This window comes from Physeter macrocephalus, chromosome 4 (genome assembly GCF_002837175.3).
Source record: "Physeter macrocephalus isolate SW-GA chromosome 4, ASM283717v5, whole genome shotgun sequence".
Classification (NCBI taxonomy): Eukaryota; Metazoa; Chordata; class Mammalia; order Artiodactyla; family Physeteridae; genus Physeter; species Physeter macrocephalus.
In genome coordinates, this window is record NC_041217.1 from 71,463,664 (window position 1) to 71,480,972 (window position 17,309).

Sequence of the window (17,309 nt, forward strand, 5' to 3'; positions counted from 1 at the left end):
AGGAAAGGGAGACGCGGCTGGGTGCGGCGCGCCGCGGCTGCGAGACCGGCAGGAGGGCGCCGCCTCCTCCCCCGCCCTCTCCGCTGAGGATGGAAGTGACGAAAGCAGCCGAGGAGGTCACTTCCTGCTGGGGTGGATGAGGAGGAGCCGGAGACGCCGCGGAGGAGACCGGACCGAAGACGGACCGTGCGGGGGAGAGGTGAGTCCCGGCCTCGCCGCCAGGTTCCTCCGGGCAGAACCCCCGGCTTCGGCGTGGACGGCGTCCCTGCGGTCGGGGCCGCCCGGCGAGCCACGTACCAACCCAGCCGGGCCTCCCCCAGTGCCGGGGGCGGGGGAGGGAGGGGGCCCCGCGGCTGAGGGGCGACGGGGATCCAGGCAGTGTTCGTGCGGTGGCTCCACGGAGCTTCGAGGCCACGGGGTGAGGGAGGCCCGGCCGGGAGGCAGGTAGAAAGGAGGCTCCCGGGGCTGCGGAAGTCGGGACCGGGAGCTGCAGCGGGGGATCCGCGGCACCGGACTCTGCAAGCCTCACTCTTTGGGGAATGGTCGCGGTCCGAGGGAGGGCGAGGGGCCTGCCGGGCTTTGCAGCAGAGTTGAGATGAGTGATCCTACTTGGACAGTGTCCTCGGAATGAATTTGCCTAAGGCATGGAGAGGCGCCTCCGGGCCCCTGGGAGGGAGGCCTTTATGGGTAAAATCGGGGAGTTGGGATGTCAGGAGAGAGCTTCCTGGACAAGTCATTGTTGCAGCGGGGTTTGGATCCCAGAGTCGCAGTGGGTGAAGGCATTCCGGTGGCAGAATAAAGACCCCGCGATCCGACAGAGCAATCTAGTTGTTAGCGTCCAGGGCAGCTTCCTGGAGCCGTGGGGAAATTAGTGTTTTTCCTCTTTCATTGTCACGGAGATGGAAGCAGCCGGGAGAGGAAACTCCTACCTCAGCTCTGGGGCCTTGTTATTGTGTATCTTGTGTGTGTAACTCAGTGTTTATGTTTGTTTTTTCCTTCCTTTGGGGTATGTATCTCATCCTCATTCCCTGGTAGTTTCATAGCCCGAAACTTGCTGGTCTTCTTAATGTGTATGGTGAGAAAAAAGATTCAAAGGATCTAGAGGAATCCTAGGTTAGATGAAATTTCAAGATTAGGAATTTGTACCCACCCCACCCTAGGGTCACTAAGGCACCTACATTCCCTCCAGACTCCTGCTAATGTTGGTACTGAGGGCTTGTCATTCACCCTGGGGAACTGCCTGGGTGAGGGTAGATCTGCCTTCTGCCCGCATATCCCTCTGGCAGTTTTACCCTTCCCTCCTTTTTGTTAAAGGATTGACTGATAAAGGCTGCTTGCTGCTAGGAACAGGAAATTTATTAGGGAACTGTAAATCTGGGTGGAATGAATTCAAATCACAGCCAGACTCCCTCCACTTGTTGAACAGAAGGTTCCCAGAAATTCTTGCTTTTTTTTCCTTCCTGTTAAAGGGAGAAAATGTAAAATTTTTTCTCAAAGAAAAATTGGGGGAGTGTGTGTGTGTTTTTGTATAGAGTAACTGTACATATGGTGTGTTTACTTAATGTATCCCAGGGTGTTGTTTCAAGGAGGAAGGGGCAGTTTCTGACTGGGAGAAGTTTTCCTTCTCCCATCTCACATAATTCAGGAAAGTAAATCAAAATCAGATGTTCATTCCTGAGTGGCAATCAGATGGCTTTGGATTTTTTTTTTTTTTAACTCTTCTTTAAACTGGTACATCTGGGTGAACTCAGGCTTGTGTATCTTGGCATCTGGGCCTGTCTAGTAATAGAAGACAAACTGACTTGTTTTGGCCCCTTTTTTGGACTCATTTCACCATACCATTTCTTTTTTACATTTGAAGGACTGGTCCGGAGGAAGAAAGCAAATATTAAAAACAGTGTTTACAATTTGTGGCTTAAAGTCAGGTGGGAGATAATTATGGCCTTTGAAGCTGATGACTTGAGGACCATCATTTGATGACTTGGGGATTAACAGTTTGGAGGTGACATGTTTGGAAGAAAGAGGGTTACATAAGGAGGGAAAGACAGGGAAAAAGAAGTTTGGGGAAAGGCTGTGCCAGAAAACATTGAGAGGATAATAAATAACACCTTAAAGTAATTGATGTGGCTTGTATCTCTCAGCAGGAGGGTGAAAATGAAAGCAGGCTGTAGCATCGTGGAAAAGCCAGAAGGAGGTGGAGGTGAGCAGAAGTTAATCATCTTCTGACATACCTGGAATATCCCTCAGTGGTTCCTTTTCTCTCCACTTGGGCTTGGTTCACAAATGCCAGACCATGGCTGACAGCCTCTTGACGGGGTAGATACTGCTAGGACAGTTGTAGGCTTGTTTCCTATGGATGAATGTTAACATGTCTGGTCACCACACCCTTATCTCAAGCTTTAGAGTCTCTTTCCTGTTAGAGACACAATTCCAAGCTTGAGGGTAAGGTTGTATTTTCCTAAAATATTATCTTTCCTGTTCCTTCCCTTTGGAACTTTCATGTCCTTACAGGAAGTAGGCATGAGATTTAGTAAGATCTGAAAGGGTAAGAGATTAGACACCTGGGTGCTGCTGCCCAGCTCTTATCAGATTTAATGATTGCCACAAGGAAAGGTAACTTCTCTCTGCTTTCCTCTCAGCTATTGTGGTTAGCCCCAGCTGACCGAAAGGGTGTTTGTGGCATGTTTGCAGAGCACTCTAGAGATTCTGAGCATTGGAATGTGAGGTTGGGGATACAGGTATGTATGTTCCTAGCTCCTGACTACCTTGATCTTGCCCTTTTCATATTAAAGGGTATCAGTTTCCTGATTGGGCCTATAAAACAGAGTCGTCCCCGGGCTCCCGGCAGATCCAGCTGTGGCACTTCATCCTGGAGCTGCTACAGAAGGAGGAGTTCCGCCATGTCATCGCCTGGCAGCAGGGAGAGTACGGGGAGTTTGTCATCAAGGATCCAGATGAGGTGGCCCGCCTCTGGGGCCGCAGGAAGTGCAAACCACAGATGAATTATGACAAGCTGAGCCGGGCCCTGAGGTAAGGGAAAGGATTCCCAAATCCATTGCGTTAACAGATTGGAAGAAGACTTAAGTAGTTTGGTGAATGTTAGATAAAAAAGGTATCAGATGATAAGAGACTACACTAGTGAATAAGGTGTAGCTTTAAAGTGGGAGTGGGAGCTGTTGAATCTGGGTAGCACAGGCACAGAAGGAGAAAAGGCATATCTTTGGTTATATGTAGGAGGGAATTCCAACGTGGCTGGCACTGGATCCTGACAGCCAGTTCTGCTCTGTAGTGGGCGAGAATGTGTGGTGAAACCTGGATTGGAGCTCATTTATAATCCAAAAGATTAGTTTACACTTCCCTGTTAGAAATCTCTTAGAATTTCTCTTTTTTAGGCTCTCCTGGAAGAAACTAGAAAAAGAGTGAAGGAAGCACACAAGAGAGCACTCACTGCATGGTAGTGCCCTAGCTATTCAGGAACCAATCAGTGAGCTCAGTGAGTTGTCAGTTCATAGGTTGCTCCGGCATGTCTAAAGATTGGTCACTGTAAGTTTTCGCAGGTTTTCTTTTCCCCTTGTCAGTCTTTGCGTTTCATAACCCTTTAGCCCTCCAGGGGCCAGTTTATAACCTGTGCCACTGAATAGATTCAAGCCTCAAGGTTCTAGGTACATTGAAATCCCCTTCCCTTCCTTCACTGTTAGTGACCCTGAATGTAAAATCTGGGCAGCAGCGTCGCTGGAGCCTCTCACTTCCTTTTGAAAGTGAAGTAGGCCAAGCTGAGGGCTGTTTTCCAGATCAGGGTGTACCATTGTTTGACCTGCCACCATAAAACAGTTCTACATTCCTTTGTCTATGCCTTGAGCTTAGGCCTCCAGACTAACCACGTCAGGTCTCCCAAGAGATTTGTCTGCCCCCACCTGGGCAAGGCAGAAGGAGAAACAAGGCAGTGACATACAGTGGAACAGGAAGGAAATGGACTAAAGAATTGAAACCATAGAGAGATAGAGAAGAAAGGTGGTTGGGGCTAGGTTAGGTGTTCAGGATCTCAAAGTGAGATTATCTTTGTAAAGGACTAGAATTTAGTTGAAAATTGAATGGGAAAAGTACTGTCTTAGGTCTCCCAGCTCTAAGCTAAGGGCAAGGCTGCAAAAGAATGATAGTGATGTTTGCAAGTAATACTCAGCAAGAATTGTTGATCTTAGTGGTTACCTAAGTATATCAAAAACTGTCAGTAGCTAGAAGATAAATTGACGTGCATTCCTGTTTTTACAGATACTATTACAACAAGAGGATCCTTCATAAAACAAAAGGGAAAAGGTTTACTTATAAATTTAACTTCAACAAGCTGGTGATGCCCAACTACCCATTCATCAACATACGGTCAAGTGGTAAGATGCAAACTCTCTTGGTGGGGAATAAATTTTGAGTTGAAAAAGAATTTTAAAAACCCAGGTCTAATGTGTGATCACATAAGTCCCAGTGTATAATGCTGTAATACCCTGCCTAGTTGGTCGCTTCTCTCAAAAGCTTTCTTCTGGACCCTCGGAAACAGAAATCTAGGACTTAGGTACATTATGAAGGGAAAACACACCCATGGTTTCTGTTATCTGCTCAGTGTGACTGGGAAAATGAAAGGTGATCCCAGCAGGGGTGCAGGATTCCAGAAGGGTATGTTGATCTAGGGAGTTGATGGGTCTTTTAGGGACATGTGTTTATGGAGTCAAGTATGAACCTAAATTTCTGGAGGAGGATTCAGTTTGAGACACACGTTTGAGTTATCCTTGAATGGACAGTTGTAGAAATGATCAGAAATAAAGAGACCTTCGGTGTAAAAAAGACAACAAAAAACCCAGGATTTGTCACGTTTAAGGGGTATTTAGAAACACCAAAGTAATATGATCCCCTGATTTCCTCTGCGTTCTTGCTCAAGTTTTCCCATTCATCTCACAGGAAGTGAGACTCTGCAGCATCAAGATAGATTTGGTTTATTTGGTTCCTTTTTCTGCATATTATTTGTCATCTCCTAGATATTATTGCATTGTCCTCTTTAGGAATGGTGTTCCATAGGTTTGTGTTGATCTTTAAGTTCAGGACTCAGAGTTTTAACACCCTACCCAGTGGCTCTTTCATAGACAAGAACTCGTTTCTACAAACACTTCCGATTTTCTATGAAACAACCAAGCTCACCCTTATCAAGTGAATATCATCAAAACCACAGCATCCCTGATCACAGAAAGGAGGTTCATATGTTTGCAGTGAAAAGCAGTGTCTTTGATCTGCACCAGCAACGCCTCAGAGAACAGGACTCTGGGGTTACTTGACCTTCTCTCCTCTGAAGTGCTGCAAGGCTTCCCCTCTAGGCTCTCCACAGGACAGGTTTCCATTACAGCTTCTCACAGAGGTTTTGGGTCTGCCTCTCAGGGATGCAGAAGGCAGTCTCTGATAAGGATGTTTGTTTGTTAGTTTGTTTTAAGATGCAAATCAGACCCCTGCCTAAGAAAATAGATTGTATTTAACTAGTTTCTGAGCAGTCCATTAATACTCTGTCTTTGTGGCATTGTACAAAGCAAAGAAACCTGATTGTGATTCTGTAGTATTACAACTTCTCAGAGAAAAGTTGGAAGAAACCTGAAAAATTAGAGCAGGGGTGTGGCTGAGAGAATATAATGCTGAGATCCGTGGCAGATATGTAATTACTACACACAACAAGTTAGGGCAGTTTTAGCTTGATGCTGCTATCATTACAGTTCCATCTCTCCTGTAACCACTCCCTTCTGTCCCTGGGGCATGCATTTTTTTAAAAAAAGTGGTATTGGAATGCATCTCTCTAATTACAACCTGTTTTCTTTCCTTGTGCCTGAGGGAGAGGCGTTAGGAAATCAAACCTGTTCTAACCACTGGAATCTTGTTTCCTCTATTTTTCACCCTTACCCCCCTCCTGTGTACCTAGAGGAATTTTGACTCTAGCTGGATATACCAGAGTGTGTGAGTCTTGTTATTCTGTCTTTGACCCATTTTTTTTCTATTGAAAACCCACAAGTCCAGCCACTTAGACAACCTGGAATGGGGCCATTCGTCAGCCCTTGGGAGTAATATGCTTTTCCAGGGAAAGGAAATCTGGACCCTCACTATATGAAGACTCTGGTCTAGAAACCTAACAGTAGTGGCCTAGCACCACCTATTGTTCCTGAAGGTGGTTGAACCAACATTGATCCTTAACTAAGCTCAAGATCCTAATCAAAAAGTCATGGGGAGGGCTTCCCTGGTGGCGCAGTGGTTGCAAGTCCGCCTGCCGATGCAGGGGACATGGTTTCGCGGCCCGGTCCGGGAAGATCCCACATGCTGCGGAGCATGTGGCCCGTGAGCCATGGCCGCTGAGCCTGTGCGTCCGGAGCCTGTGCTCCACAACGGGAGAGGCCACAGCAGTGAGAGGCCCGCGTACCACGCACACAAAAAAAAGTCATGGGGAAAGCAAAACTTTTAGGGATACTACTTGGTTTTTACATCCTGGTTGCAGATAACCCCAAAGAACTAGAGTCATTAGTTCATAGAGAACTTTTACCCAGATAGACCAGATGTTTCAGGTTAACTTTTATGATGACAAAGGAATGTAACATTTATTGAACATCTACTTAATGGAGGTACTTTTGCCTAGTGTTTTTGTGAATTAACTCATGCAACCCTCCTAGCCAAATTATACATCTCAGTACCCTCATTTTACAAATGATAAAATTAAGGATGACAGCAAAGTCAAAGATTGATCAGAGTGGCTTGAATACAGTTATCTGTTGGACACTTTCTCAGGAAACAATTCTTGAGAGATTGAGCTATTGAAATAGATCATACATTCCTTCTCTGGATTGGGATTCATTCATTTGTTCAACAGATAATGTGTTAAGCCCTAAAGACAAAGAAAAAGATTATGGGGGAGTTCTTTCCCTCAAGGAACTTAAAATTTAGCAGGAGAGATAAGATACATGAGGTTTAACACAATTCGGAATACAATGTGGAATGTGATAAACGCTCTAAGAAGCAGAGCTATGTGGATTTAGATCCTGGAGGCTGGAGAGATATTGTCTGGTTGGTATTGTGGAGCACAGGCTCTGGACGCACAGGCTCAGCGGCCATGGCTCACGGGCCCAGCCGCTCCGCGGCACGTGGGATCCTCCCGGACCGGGGCACGAACCCCTGTTCCCTGCATCGGCAGGCGAATTCTCAACCACTGCGCCACCAGGGAAGCCCCAGTTGGGCTATTTTGAACTGTGTGTTTTTTAAAATAGAAGCAATACATTTAAATTTTTTTAATATTTAATGTTTAAATATATTTTTAATATTTACATTAAAATGTATTTTTTTAATGTACTTACATAGGAAACCTTGGAAAGATACAGAAAATACTAGTAAAAATGCTACCTGTCAGGGTGTGGGGGGAGGGCAGACCAGTTCAGGGATGGACTTGAGACCTCACTTCACTCCACCCCAGTTTTTTAAATCTTTGTTTTAGAAAACTTTAAAGCTACAGAAAGATTGAGGAAAAAATTGAACATTGAACACCCATATATCCTCCATCTAGATTCACTAATCAATAGATAAACATTTGCTTTATATTTCGATATACTTTTTAAATCTTCTGAGATTAAGTTGCAGATGTGACACTTCATCCCTGTGTACTTCAGTATGCATCTCCCAAATACAAGGACATTCTCCTTCTACTCACAATAACATTACCATACCCAGGAAGTTTTAACATGCTCTAATACTATTATCTAATATATGGTCCATATTTAAATGATATATGCCTTTTAAAGTTTTGCTTTTTTAATCATGATTATTGTCTAATAAAAAATTATTTGTTTTAACAAAGACATGCAGTTTGCTATGCGCTGGTACCAGTTTAAGGACTCTACAAATATTAACTCTTGTAGTTTTCATAGCATGAGGATTAGTCCTGTTATTATCCATTTTACAGGTAATGAAACTGAGGCACGGAAAAGTAAGTAAGTTACCTAGAGTAACACAGCTATTAACTGGTAGGGCCGGGGTTTGAACTTAGACAAGGGCCTTATTATTCCCATTTTGCTAAAGGGGTTCAAAAACCAGTTGGTTACTTGTACCAGGCTACAAGGTAGAAGGTGCTGGAGCTAAGATTCAAACCCACATTTTCCAGCCCTACTACTCCGATTTCATAGTGGCTCCACCAAGGTTGTCTTCTTCAAAGCAGTGTTATTCATACTTCTTTAAGCAGCAAACTTAGTTTTCAGACAAAAATCTTAGATTTATTATCTCAACATACTGATACAACATATAAAAATAGGGCTGCTGCAGTTAATCAGAGGTGAGGGATCCAGAATGCCACCTCCAAATTGCCTTCCTTCACTCCCTCTAAATGCATTTGGAAAATGCTATGTATTCTGTCTCCTTTTTGCAGATTTACAGTGTACCTTAGCCTGTGTAGGGACTGAGATATCCTCCAGTTTAGGAAAAACAAAGCGAAAAACTAAATTGTTTAGGAGACAAGACCTTCTCTACCACCTCCCTTCCCCACCCCACATTATACTTATTCAGTCCTTCAGAACACATAGAAGTGTTTTTTTGCTTTTGAATAGATGTGCTCTTAATACAAAATAAAGATCCAGGAGAATCAAAAAAGAATAGAATTTTAGCCATTGTAATAAGCTAGTAGAAGTGATACTTTGGAGACCCTCTTGACTCTACTCAAATTACATTCAAGGTCATCCATCTGTTTTTCCTAATTGTGCAATTAAATCAGTGGTTTTAGAAAAAAAAGACCTGCAGACCAGTTTTCTGTGGAACATCATTTTGAAATGCTGCTCTGGCACAGTGTTACTCAGACACATGTGCCAAGAAAGCTACAGTCTTGCACATACCTACCGACTCCAGAATCCTATCTGAGGATGACTCAATTATAACAAGAATAGAAGACTGCAAGCAATTCCTACCCACATCGTATCTCGTGCACCTTTTTTGTTTCTTCTCCTGGATCACCGCACTTTCACTTATTTGGGTTTTTCTTATTTTTTCTTCTCCTTTATCCTTCCCTCAGAGTAAAAATAGCCCTCCTAACATCATCAGTGATAGAAGCCACTGATTCCTCCCAGGCGCCCAAAGGGTCCCTGAGGCCTCATACCTCCCTTATGCTCTGATTGTCAGAAGGACCTTTTGGGGGGAGTTGGGAACTTGTGAGGCTCTGAAGTTGACATGTGTAGCACAGTGTTGGTTTCTGCCTAGAGCTTCAGTTTTTAGTCTGTGAATTTGGGAGAAGACTTTCTCCCAGCATCCTCAGTGCTTGAAACCAGGATGGGGGTGGAGATCATTATACAGAATATGTATAATAGAAAATAGATTGGAGAGATTTAAAAATTTTTGAATCTCTGCGAAGTAGTGATTGTATATCAGAAATGATAAAAGGTACACCATGAGAACCTACCTTAACAAACATAGCCTCTTTTTGTGATCTGTTTTTGTTCTTAAAATGTGGTCTTGTTCGTGTTCATATATGTGAGGTGCAGGGTCTTCAGGCTTTTAATGCATTGTTTACATACATATCGTTCCCAGTTTTGTTCATTGGTTTTGGTTTGTTTGCTTACTTTATAGATATGGCCAAAATTATGAAAATAAGAAAAGATGATTTGCAAAGCTGAGAGGTAAAGCAGGTGATATATATATAGTATTTAGAGTTGCAGGGGAGAAGGCTGTAATACCCATTCATTCATTCAGCTGGTAGTTATTAAGCACCTACTAATTATTAAGCCCTGAACTGCTGGAAATCTTGCAAATGATAGGAAGTCCCTGCCTTCCTGGGATTTATGTTTTAGAATACAGATAAACAAGTAAATGATATTTTAGATAGTAATGAGTTCTGTGAAGACAGTGAGTAAGACTCTAGAGAAAGGTGGCAACTAAATTGAGTATAGGAAGCTGAGGAGACAGGCAGCTGAGGGATTCAGTCCAGCTGGAATGTTTATTTTCTGTTGCTCTTCAACGTCTTGTACTTGTTTAGCATAAGTAAAATTGCTGATAACGAATGACCAGACCTCCAAAGTGGCCTCTTGTCTTTTCCTCCCTCACAGGTGTGGTTCCCCAGAGTGCGCCACCAGTGCCAACAGCCTCTTCCCGCTTCCATTTCCCACCTCTGGACACCCATTCTCCAACTAGTGATGTGCAGCCGGGGCGGTTCTCTGCTAGCTCCCTAACTGCTTCTGGCCAGGAGTCAAGCGCTGGCACTGATAGAAAGGTGGAGCTTTCGGAGCTGGAGGATGGCTCAGCCGCCGACTGGCGCCGGGGTGTGGATCTCATGTCCTCCCGGAATGCCGTCGGCGGAGGGATTGGCCATCAGAAGCGCAAGCCTGACATCATGCTTCCCCTGTTCTCTAGGCCAGGGATGTACCCTGACCCCCATAGTCCCTTCGCTATCTCTCCCATCCCCGGCCGTGGAGGCGTCCTGAATGTCCCCATTTCACCAGCCCTCTCCCTGACTCCCACCATCTTCTCCTATAGCCCGTCGCCAGGCCTGAGCCCCTTCACCAGCAGCAGTTGCTTCTCCTTCAACCCTGAGGAAATGAAACACTACCTTCATTCTCAAGCTTGTTCTGTGTTCAACTACCATCTGAGTCCGCGGACATTTCCTCGTTACCCGGGGCTCATGGTTCCACCGCTGCAGTGCCAGATGCATCCTGAGGAGTCAACCCAGTTTTCCATCAAGCTGCAGCCCCCACCTGTCGGGCGGAAGAACCGGGAGAGGGTGGAGAGCAGCGAGGAGGCGGCGCCTGTCACTGTTCCCACGCTGGCTCCTGTCCCCCCGAGAATTAAGGTGGAACCAGCCTCTGAGAAGGATGCTGAGAGTCTCAGGCAGTTGGCACGAGAAAAGGAGGAGCGCTCTCAAGAAGAGGGCAGTGTGCCAAGCAGGACCACAGAAGAGGAAAAAGGTACCATCTTTGCCCGCCCGGCTGCACCGCCTGTCTGGCCCTCTGTACCCATTAGCACCCCAAGTGAAGAACCCCTAGAGGTGACTGAAGACAGTGAGGACAGGCCTGGCAAAGAGCCCGGTGCACCTGAGAAGAAAGAAGATGCCCTGATGCCCCCCAAGCTTCGGTTGAAGCGGCGCTGGAATGATGACCCTGAAGCCCGGGAGCTGAGTAAGAATGGCAAGTTCCTCTGGAATGGGTCAGGACCCCGGGGCTTGGCAACGGCTGCTGCTGACGCTTAGAACTGGAAGTTGATTGGGAGCTGTTTATACTATAATCAAACACATACATGTATTTATGTAGCAAGATTTCAGGGTGGGGGGTGGGGAGGGAATTAGGCTGGTTTGATCCTTCTAGGGGCATAGACTTGTATTTTTATGTTTGGGGGATAGGATGGGGGTATCTTCTGTTGTAAATTAGATGGGATGTGAACACACTTTTTTTCCTGGTGAGTAGGACATGGGAAGGGTATTGGACTGAAAGAAGAGCGAGCCTCTGTTTCCTGTTGAGGCTTACACTTTCTGACAAACTCCCAGAGGGCCAAGATACTGTTTGGTCCCATGATAGTTCAGGTTCCAGACTTGTTTCTTTTCTATTGTATTTATATATGGAAAGCCATTAATGAATTTATTTTGCTTTGAGACATACACATAAAAGGGAAAGGGGCGTGGTTGGGAGGTTGAGCAGTGAGAGACCATTAATACTAAGTATTTTGCCTGAAATGTTTCTTTATAATTATTTCAGGGGAGGAATAAGATAATCTCAGTCTTATGGGGGCAGGAGGATGTTCAGGTGTTGCTCTTTTTCTTTTTCCCTTTGTTGTTGTTGTTTGGCTTCTTTTTTTTTTTTTTTTTTTTTTTTTTTTTTTTTTTTTTTTTTTCTTTCTTTCTTTTTATAAAATGTTTTCAGGAAACGTGAAATGTACTGCCAGTTAGAGCGGGGCTGGCAAGGCACAGGCGCTGAGCCTTCAGCTACAGTTGTTGAGACAGGAAGCCCTGCTGTGAATTTCTTGGATATTTCACCTACTTCACCTATTAAGAAGCCATGAGGAGTTATAAACTCTTGTTCAGGGAAGAAAGAAGAGGGCAGGAGGAAGTAACCCAATGCCTTTAAAAACAAAAACACAAAAATGCTCTTTTTTTTTTTTTTTTTTTCTTTTTCATCGTGGGTTTGGGGAGCCAAACCAACGTGTGACTGAGCGAGTTGACTGAGAGACGTGACAGAGTTGAAGATGTCTTTCTGCAGTGTCTGGTTCTCTTATCGTTTTCTTAAGTCAAAGCCTTAACAATGAACATACTTCAACATGATACGGGTCTGTCAACGTAAACCTGTAAAAGGGCATAGACAACTTTTCAGATAATCCAGGAGTGTTGGAAGATGGTTAAATTTTAAGCTGGTATTTAATCATCCCCACTTGATGTATTGGGTTAGGTAGCAAAAAGGCAGGATTGTGGGAGTTAAGGGCAGATGATACCTGGAAACACAGAAGGTAGCTGGGGGTACAAGTGGATGTTTAGGAAGCTGAAAGAAGCGGTAGACAGGAGACACAGAAGGCAGACAGATGCCAAGAGGCCTGGTGTAAGTGAAGCAGTGGGTGTCTGTCCTGTTGTGGCGTTGCCGTTCTTGCCATACCCATTCCCCTAGATTGTGCTGATTCTCATGATCAATTGACTCTCCTACATGAGACCCCAGGAATTGTTTCTTCATGGGAAATTCCCTTCCAGCAACTTCAAAGGAATGGGAAAGTATTGATCTTACATGAAGCAAAAGGAGCCTGGATTAGGGGCAGAGAGAAAGAAGCCACAGCCAACTGTGTGTGTGTGTGTGTGTGTGTGTGTGTGTGTGTGTGTGTGTGTGTGTGTGTGTGTGTGTGTGTGTGTGCGCGCGCGTGCGCGCACATGTAAGTACACAGTAGTATACAGAAATACCTAACATGGCTCAGAGCCACGAGCAGCAGAGAGAAGAAATAACTGCATCTCTGACGGGCAGGGAGTGGGCACAGGGATGTTGTCTGGAAATTGGAGAGATTCCCGGCTCCATCTCAGCCTCGGTGAGCTCAGTGTTCTAAGAAGCACTTGAGGGTTGTCTCTTCATGGTGAGGGCGGTGGGGGGGGGGGTCTATTTTAAACTGGAGTGCGTGCGCGAGAGAGGGGCCCAGGAGAGGTTCGAGCTGGTGAGTGAGTTGTTAGGTGGCTTAGAGGACTTGAGTCCATCATGCTCTTTTTTGGCAATTGTCCTCCCCCTTGTTTGATTCAAATTCCGTGAGTGACTTGTCTTTCCCTGGGAAAAGGATTAGGAGAATGGTCCCTAACAACTCAGGCTTTGGTCAGGCTGCCTTTGGTTGGTTGTGTTTTTGTCGGTTTCTTTCTCTGTACCTCGACTTACCTCGAATCAGAAAGCAAGCCCAGGCAGGTGGAAGAGGCATCTCTTGCTTGGCATTGCCCAATCTAACCAGGGAGGCTGGCTGCCCACCGTCTCTGTCCACTAGAGGGGAGGGCCGGCAGGTGTCAGTATGAACTCAGGAATAGAAACATGAGGCCTTTAAAATAAGAGGGAGAAAAATCCGTGATGCATACCTGTAACCCCCTAGAACCCAAGTGCCAGAATTAATTCCTAGATGCTGCTTCTGTTTGAATAAAAAGTCACAGCTTTTACACTTGAAAAAACACACTCAAAAAATGTTCAACTCCATGAAAACTGTTTTTGGCTTTAAGAAATTGTTTGGTGTTTAACTGTCCTTTGATTGCCATTCCACCAGTAAATTGTTGGTTGATTTGCACTGCACACTGGGGTTGGGGGGAGGGTCCTACACAGAGCCAGACTTGGGCTTGCCCGGGAAGTGGACCAGGGGATGTGGAGGTCACTGATATTTCCTGGAGCAAAGGGGTGGGAGATAGTTTTTCTTCCCCGAGCCCACTCTGGGCAGCACCTGTCACCAGCCTGGCACAAAGCCAGGCCTTTCTCTTCCGCAAGCATCTCATCACTGTCCAGCAGCAGGTGGAAAAGGGGGGACAACACCAGATGTATTTTGCCTCCCCATTTTTTCCACCTTTTGCTGTGCCAAATGTTTAACATTTTGCAGATACAGATCTTGAACATGTATTAAGAACCTGTTCATGCAAACTGTTTGCTTTTTTGACTCTGGAGAAGAAAATAGTAGAGATCTCTTCAGGGCATCCAGCCTTGCTGAGCTTTTTTTCTTTTTTTTTTTAAGAATGGCTAGGAGTGAAATATAAACAATTCACTAAGTCTCTTCAATCCCCAGTTTTCAAGCTGCACTGCATTAAACCCAGCTCGCTAACTAACACAGGGAATTACTGCACCCTAGTCCTCAATGGGCCAAGAAACTGTCAGAAGCATTAAAAAAAAAAAAAATAGTTGAAGTATACCACTTCTCACCAAGCAGGTAGAGTCAGTTGGCTGTTTTGTCCCTTGTTTTTTATTTATTCCATAATTATGTTTGTGGTTTTTGTTTTGTAGGCAGTAATGGAACATACTTTAAATTTTGTTTAAAAGAAAAAGAACTTTGATCCAATCTTTCAAGAACTGTTCCATTTTTTCGTTTCTTCTTGGGGGAAAAAAAGTTACCAGTTAATTTGTTTTGAAATATTTCGGCATTCTTTGAGTTATAAAATTGCGATGCAGGGATTTTTGGCAATTCACATGTGAAAGATGACTTCACTAGTTATCCGCTTAAGCAGAATAGTGTGTATATGTACATAAAATGTAAGTAATCTTAACTCCATTGTGCAGTGCCTTTTAGATGTTCCGCTTTCTATAAAGTCTTCAAATTTTTGCATATATATATTATATATATATGATGTAATGTTATAGAAATATATGTATAATATACATATTTTTTCCAGGGGTATCTGATAGCTCTGTATTTTGTTATGGAAGTTGAAAGAAAAAAAAGTATTTTACCTCAGAAATTAAAGTTAAATAAAATTTTTAAAAAAATACTTTTAAGTAATGTTTGCGGAGCGTTGGTTTTGTTGTTGATACACTATGCCAGGGTGGTCATGCCAGAGAATGTGCCGCGTGCATGCTAGCTCACCCACCTCCACACTTTTTATTCCTGTTGTGCAGGGGCCAACACAGGGTAGGTCCCTTAACAGCTTTGGAGGTTGTCAATTTCCTTGAGTCAATAGATGCTGCTAGATAAAGGACAGCTGAAGCCAGGGACACGAGTTAGTGGGGAAATTTCTACCTCAAGATTGATTTGAGGATTCATTAAGAGTACATGGCAAAGCCCGACACAATAGGCCACACTTTGTATGAATCTATATGAAATGTTCAGAATAGGCAAATCCACAGACACAACATAGATTAGTGGGTGCTGTGGAGAGTGACTGCTAATGGGTCACATCATCTTTTTGGGGTGATGAAAATGTTCTGGAGTTAGTGGTGATAGTTGTACAACAATTTGAACAGAAAGGCCACTGAATTACAATCACTCCGAAAGGGTGACTTTTCAGCTATGTGAATAATAATCCCAATAAAGGTGATTTGGGGATTATTGATTTTGTTTTGTTTTTAAGTACATGACAAGCCAGTGCTAGGGAAACCTAGTATTTCCTAGTAGAGGACGAGAATCCAGAGGTGTAGGAGATCTTAATGGGATACTGAATATCATAACACACCCTAAGAAAAATGGTGCCAGACTAAGTATTCTCATTTTACTCTTGAGATAGGCAAAGTGATCTTCTAAAGATATCAACAATGGTAGAATCACAACCAGATGTTACATTTGACTTCTATGGAAGGGTGCTGTGAGTTCAGAAAGGCTGAAATTGATGAGGGGTGAGGCTAAAGAGGCAAACTAGGATGGATTATGAAGGGTCTTAGGAGACACCTAGAGTTTACATTTTACTCTGCTAGCAATGGCCATCCCCAATATTATGCAAAAGAGTTTGGGCTAGACCAAAGAGGAGCATGAAGGCCAGCTTGTCAAATTAACATTTCTGCTTAAGAAGACTATTAACTCATTTTGGCAGGAAAAGGTGAAATGACAGAGGCTAACTGGTTGACTCCCTGAAGCAACCCAAATCAAGCTGGGAATGGATGGGCCTGGATGCAGACCCTCCTGCTAGGAGAGCCTCCTGATTCTTTTCCTTCCTCAGGCTGCTGAAAGCAAAGTGAGACTTGTTAGGAATGAAACTGGATATAGTTTTGAGATCAGGATCCCAAGCCACCAGTTCTGCCACCCAATGTTGACCATTCAGTGCATAGAATTGGATGGCAATTATTCAAATTCTGAGCAAAGAGGAGTGAGTGAGTGGTGGTGAGCAAGGAGGAAAAAGTGAGGAAAGAGATGGAGCTTCAAGGTGAGAACACTTGGGGGCAGGGGAGGATGAGGGGAAAGTCAGTCTCAGCCTGTGAAATGAGTGAGTAGGGAATAACCCCTTCAAAGTCTCCCCATTATCTCCCTGTTCACAGTCCTTAGTTTAGTTTCGAAGGCCCTTCATAATCTGGCTCCCATTTACCCTTCCAGCCTCATCCTTAACCACAGAAACATGCATACACACACTCTGTCAGCCCACACAAAGCCTAAGCTCCAACCATAACAGCCAGTGCAGAGACAGCAGTTACCACTTGCCAGGCATGTTAAGGGCTTACTTGTATTAATCCCCATTTTATCAAGGGGAACACTAAATCACAGAGACATTAACTGGTATGACCAGGGTTCAAGCCCCAATACCTGTGTTCTTAACCACTCATGGCATAAGGCCTCTTGGCCCTGCTGAACTCAACTGCCTGGAGACAGACGTCTTTCCTCCACTGCACCTGACCAATTACATCTTTTCCAGAACTCGGCTCAGATGTCATTGCCTTCAGGGGCCTTTCCTGGGCACTCTTCTGTGTGCTATTGCAGCCCATGTTTACCTCTGTGCCACCACCCTAACACAATTTTGTCAGTGCTTTGCTGGTCCGGTTTCTCACAGGATGGTCCAGAAGCCGAGGGCTGGTGCAGGGGTCGTTTCGTTTTCTCCAGTGCCCAGCACACTGCCTGGAGCCTGAAGATGCTTGATGAGTATTTGCTGGATAAATGAATAACAAGAAATATATGAAGGAGGTTTGATTGTCCAGATAGAGAATGCCAGTTTGGAATACCGAGGACAGAAGGAAGACTGCTGTCTCAGACATCCCCCGACTCCACCACCCCTAACCCCTCTTGTCACAGCTTCTGCTTCCCTCCTCTCTCAGGAGCTGGGTGTGTTGACTCCCTGAGGAAGGGAGATAAAGTGGAATTGGCTCTAATCCCATAGTCCCACCCCTGCCATTTTACTGGCTGTGAGTTCTTAGGCAGATTATGGAACCTCTCCG

The 17,309-nt window shown here is 44.7% G+C and overlaps 1 protein-coding gene across 5 annotated transcripts; it reads left to right on the forward strand.

Annotated features, from left to right (window-relative positions):
• The first annotated feature begins 114 nt into the window (after window positions 1–114).
• On the forward strand, window positions 115–14,905 carry ETV3 (ETS variant transcription factor 3). 5 transcript variants are annotated; one of them, XM_028488753.2, is made up of 5 exons: window positions 115–199; window positions 2,142–2,200; window positions 2,793–3,030; window positions 4,270–4,385; window positions 9,613–10,036. In XM_028488753.2, the coding sequence occupies exons 2-5, from the start codon at window positions 2,155–2,157 to the stop codon at window positions 9,657–9,659; spliced, it is 447 nt and encodes a 148-aa protein (XP_028344554.1). In that variant the 5' UTR covers window positions 115–199; window positions 2,142–2,154; the 3' UTR covers window positions 9,660–10,036. The 5 variants fall into 5 exon arrangements, with proteins under 5 accessions (XP_028344554.1, XP_023971819.1, XP_007110374.1 ...); XM_024116051.3 differs by lacking the exon at window positions 9,613–10,036 and adding an exon at window positions 10,089–14,905 and having other exon boundaries at window positions 118–199; window positions 2,145–2,200; XM_007110312.4 differs by lacking the exon at window positions 9,613–10,036 and adding an exon at window positions 10,089–14,905 and having other exon boundaries at window positions 120–199.
• The last annotated feature ends 2,404 nt before the right edge of the window (window positions 14,906–17,309 follow it).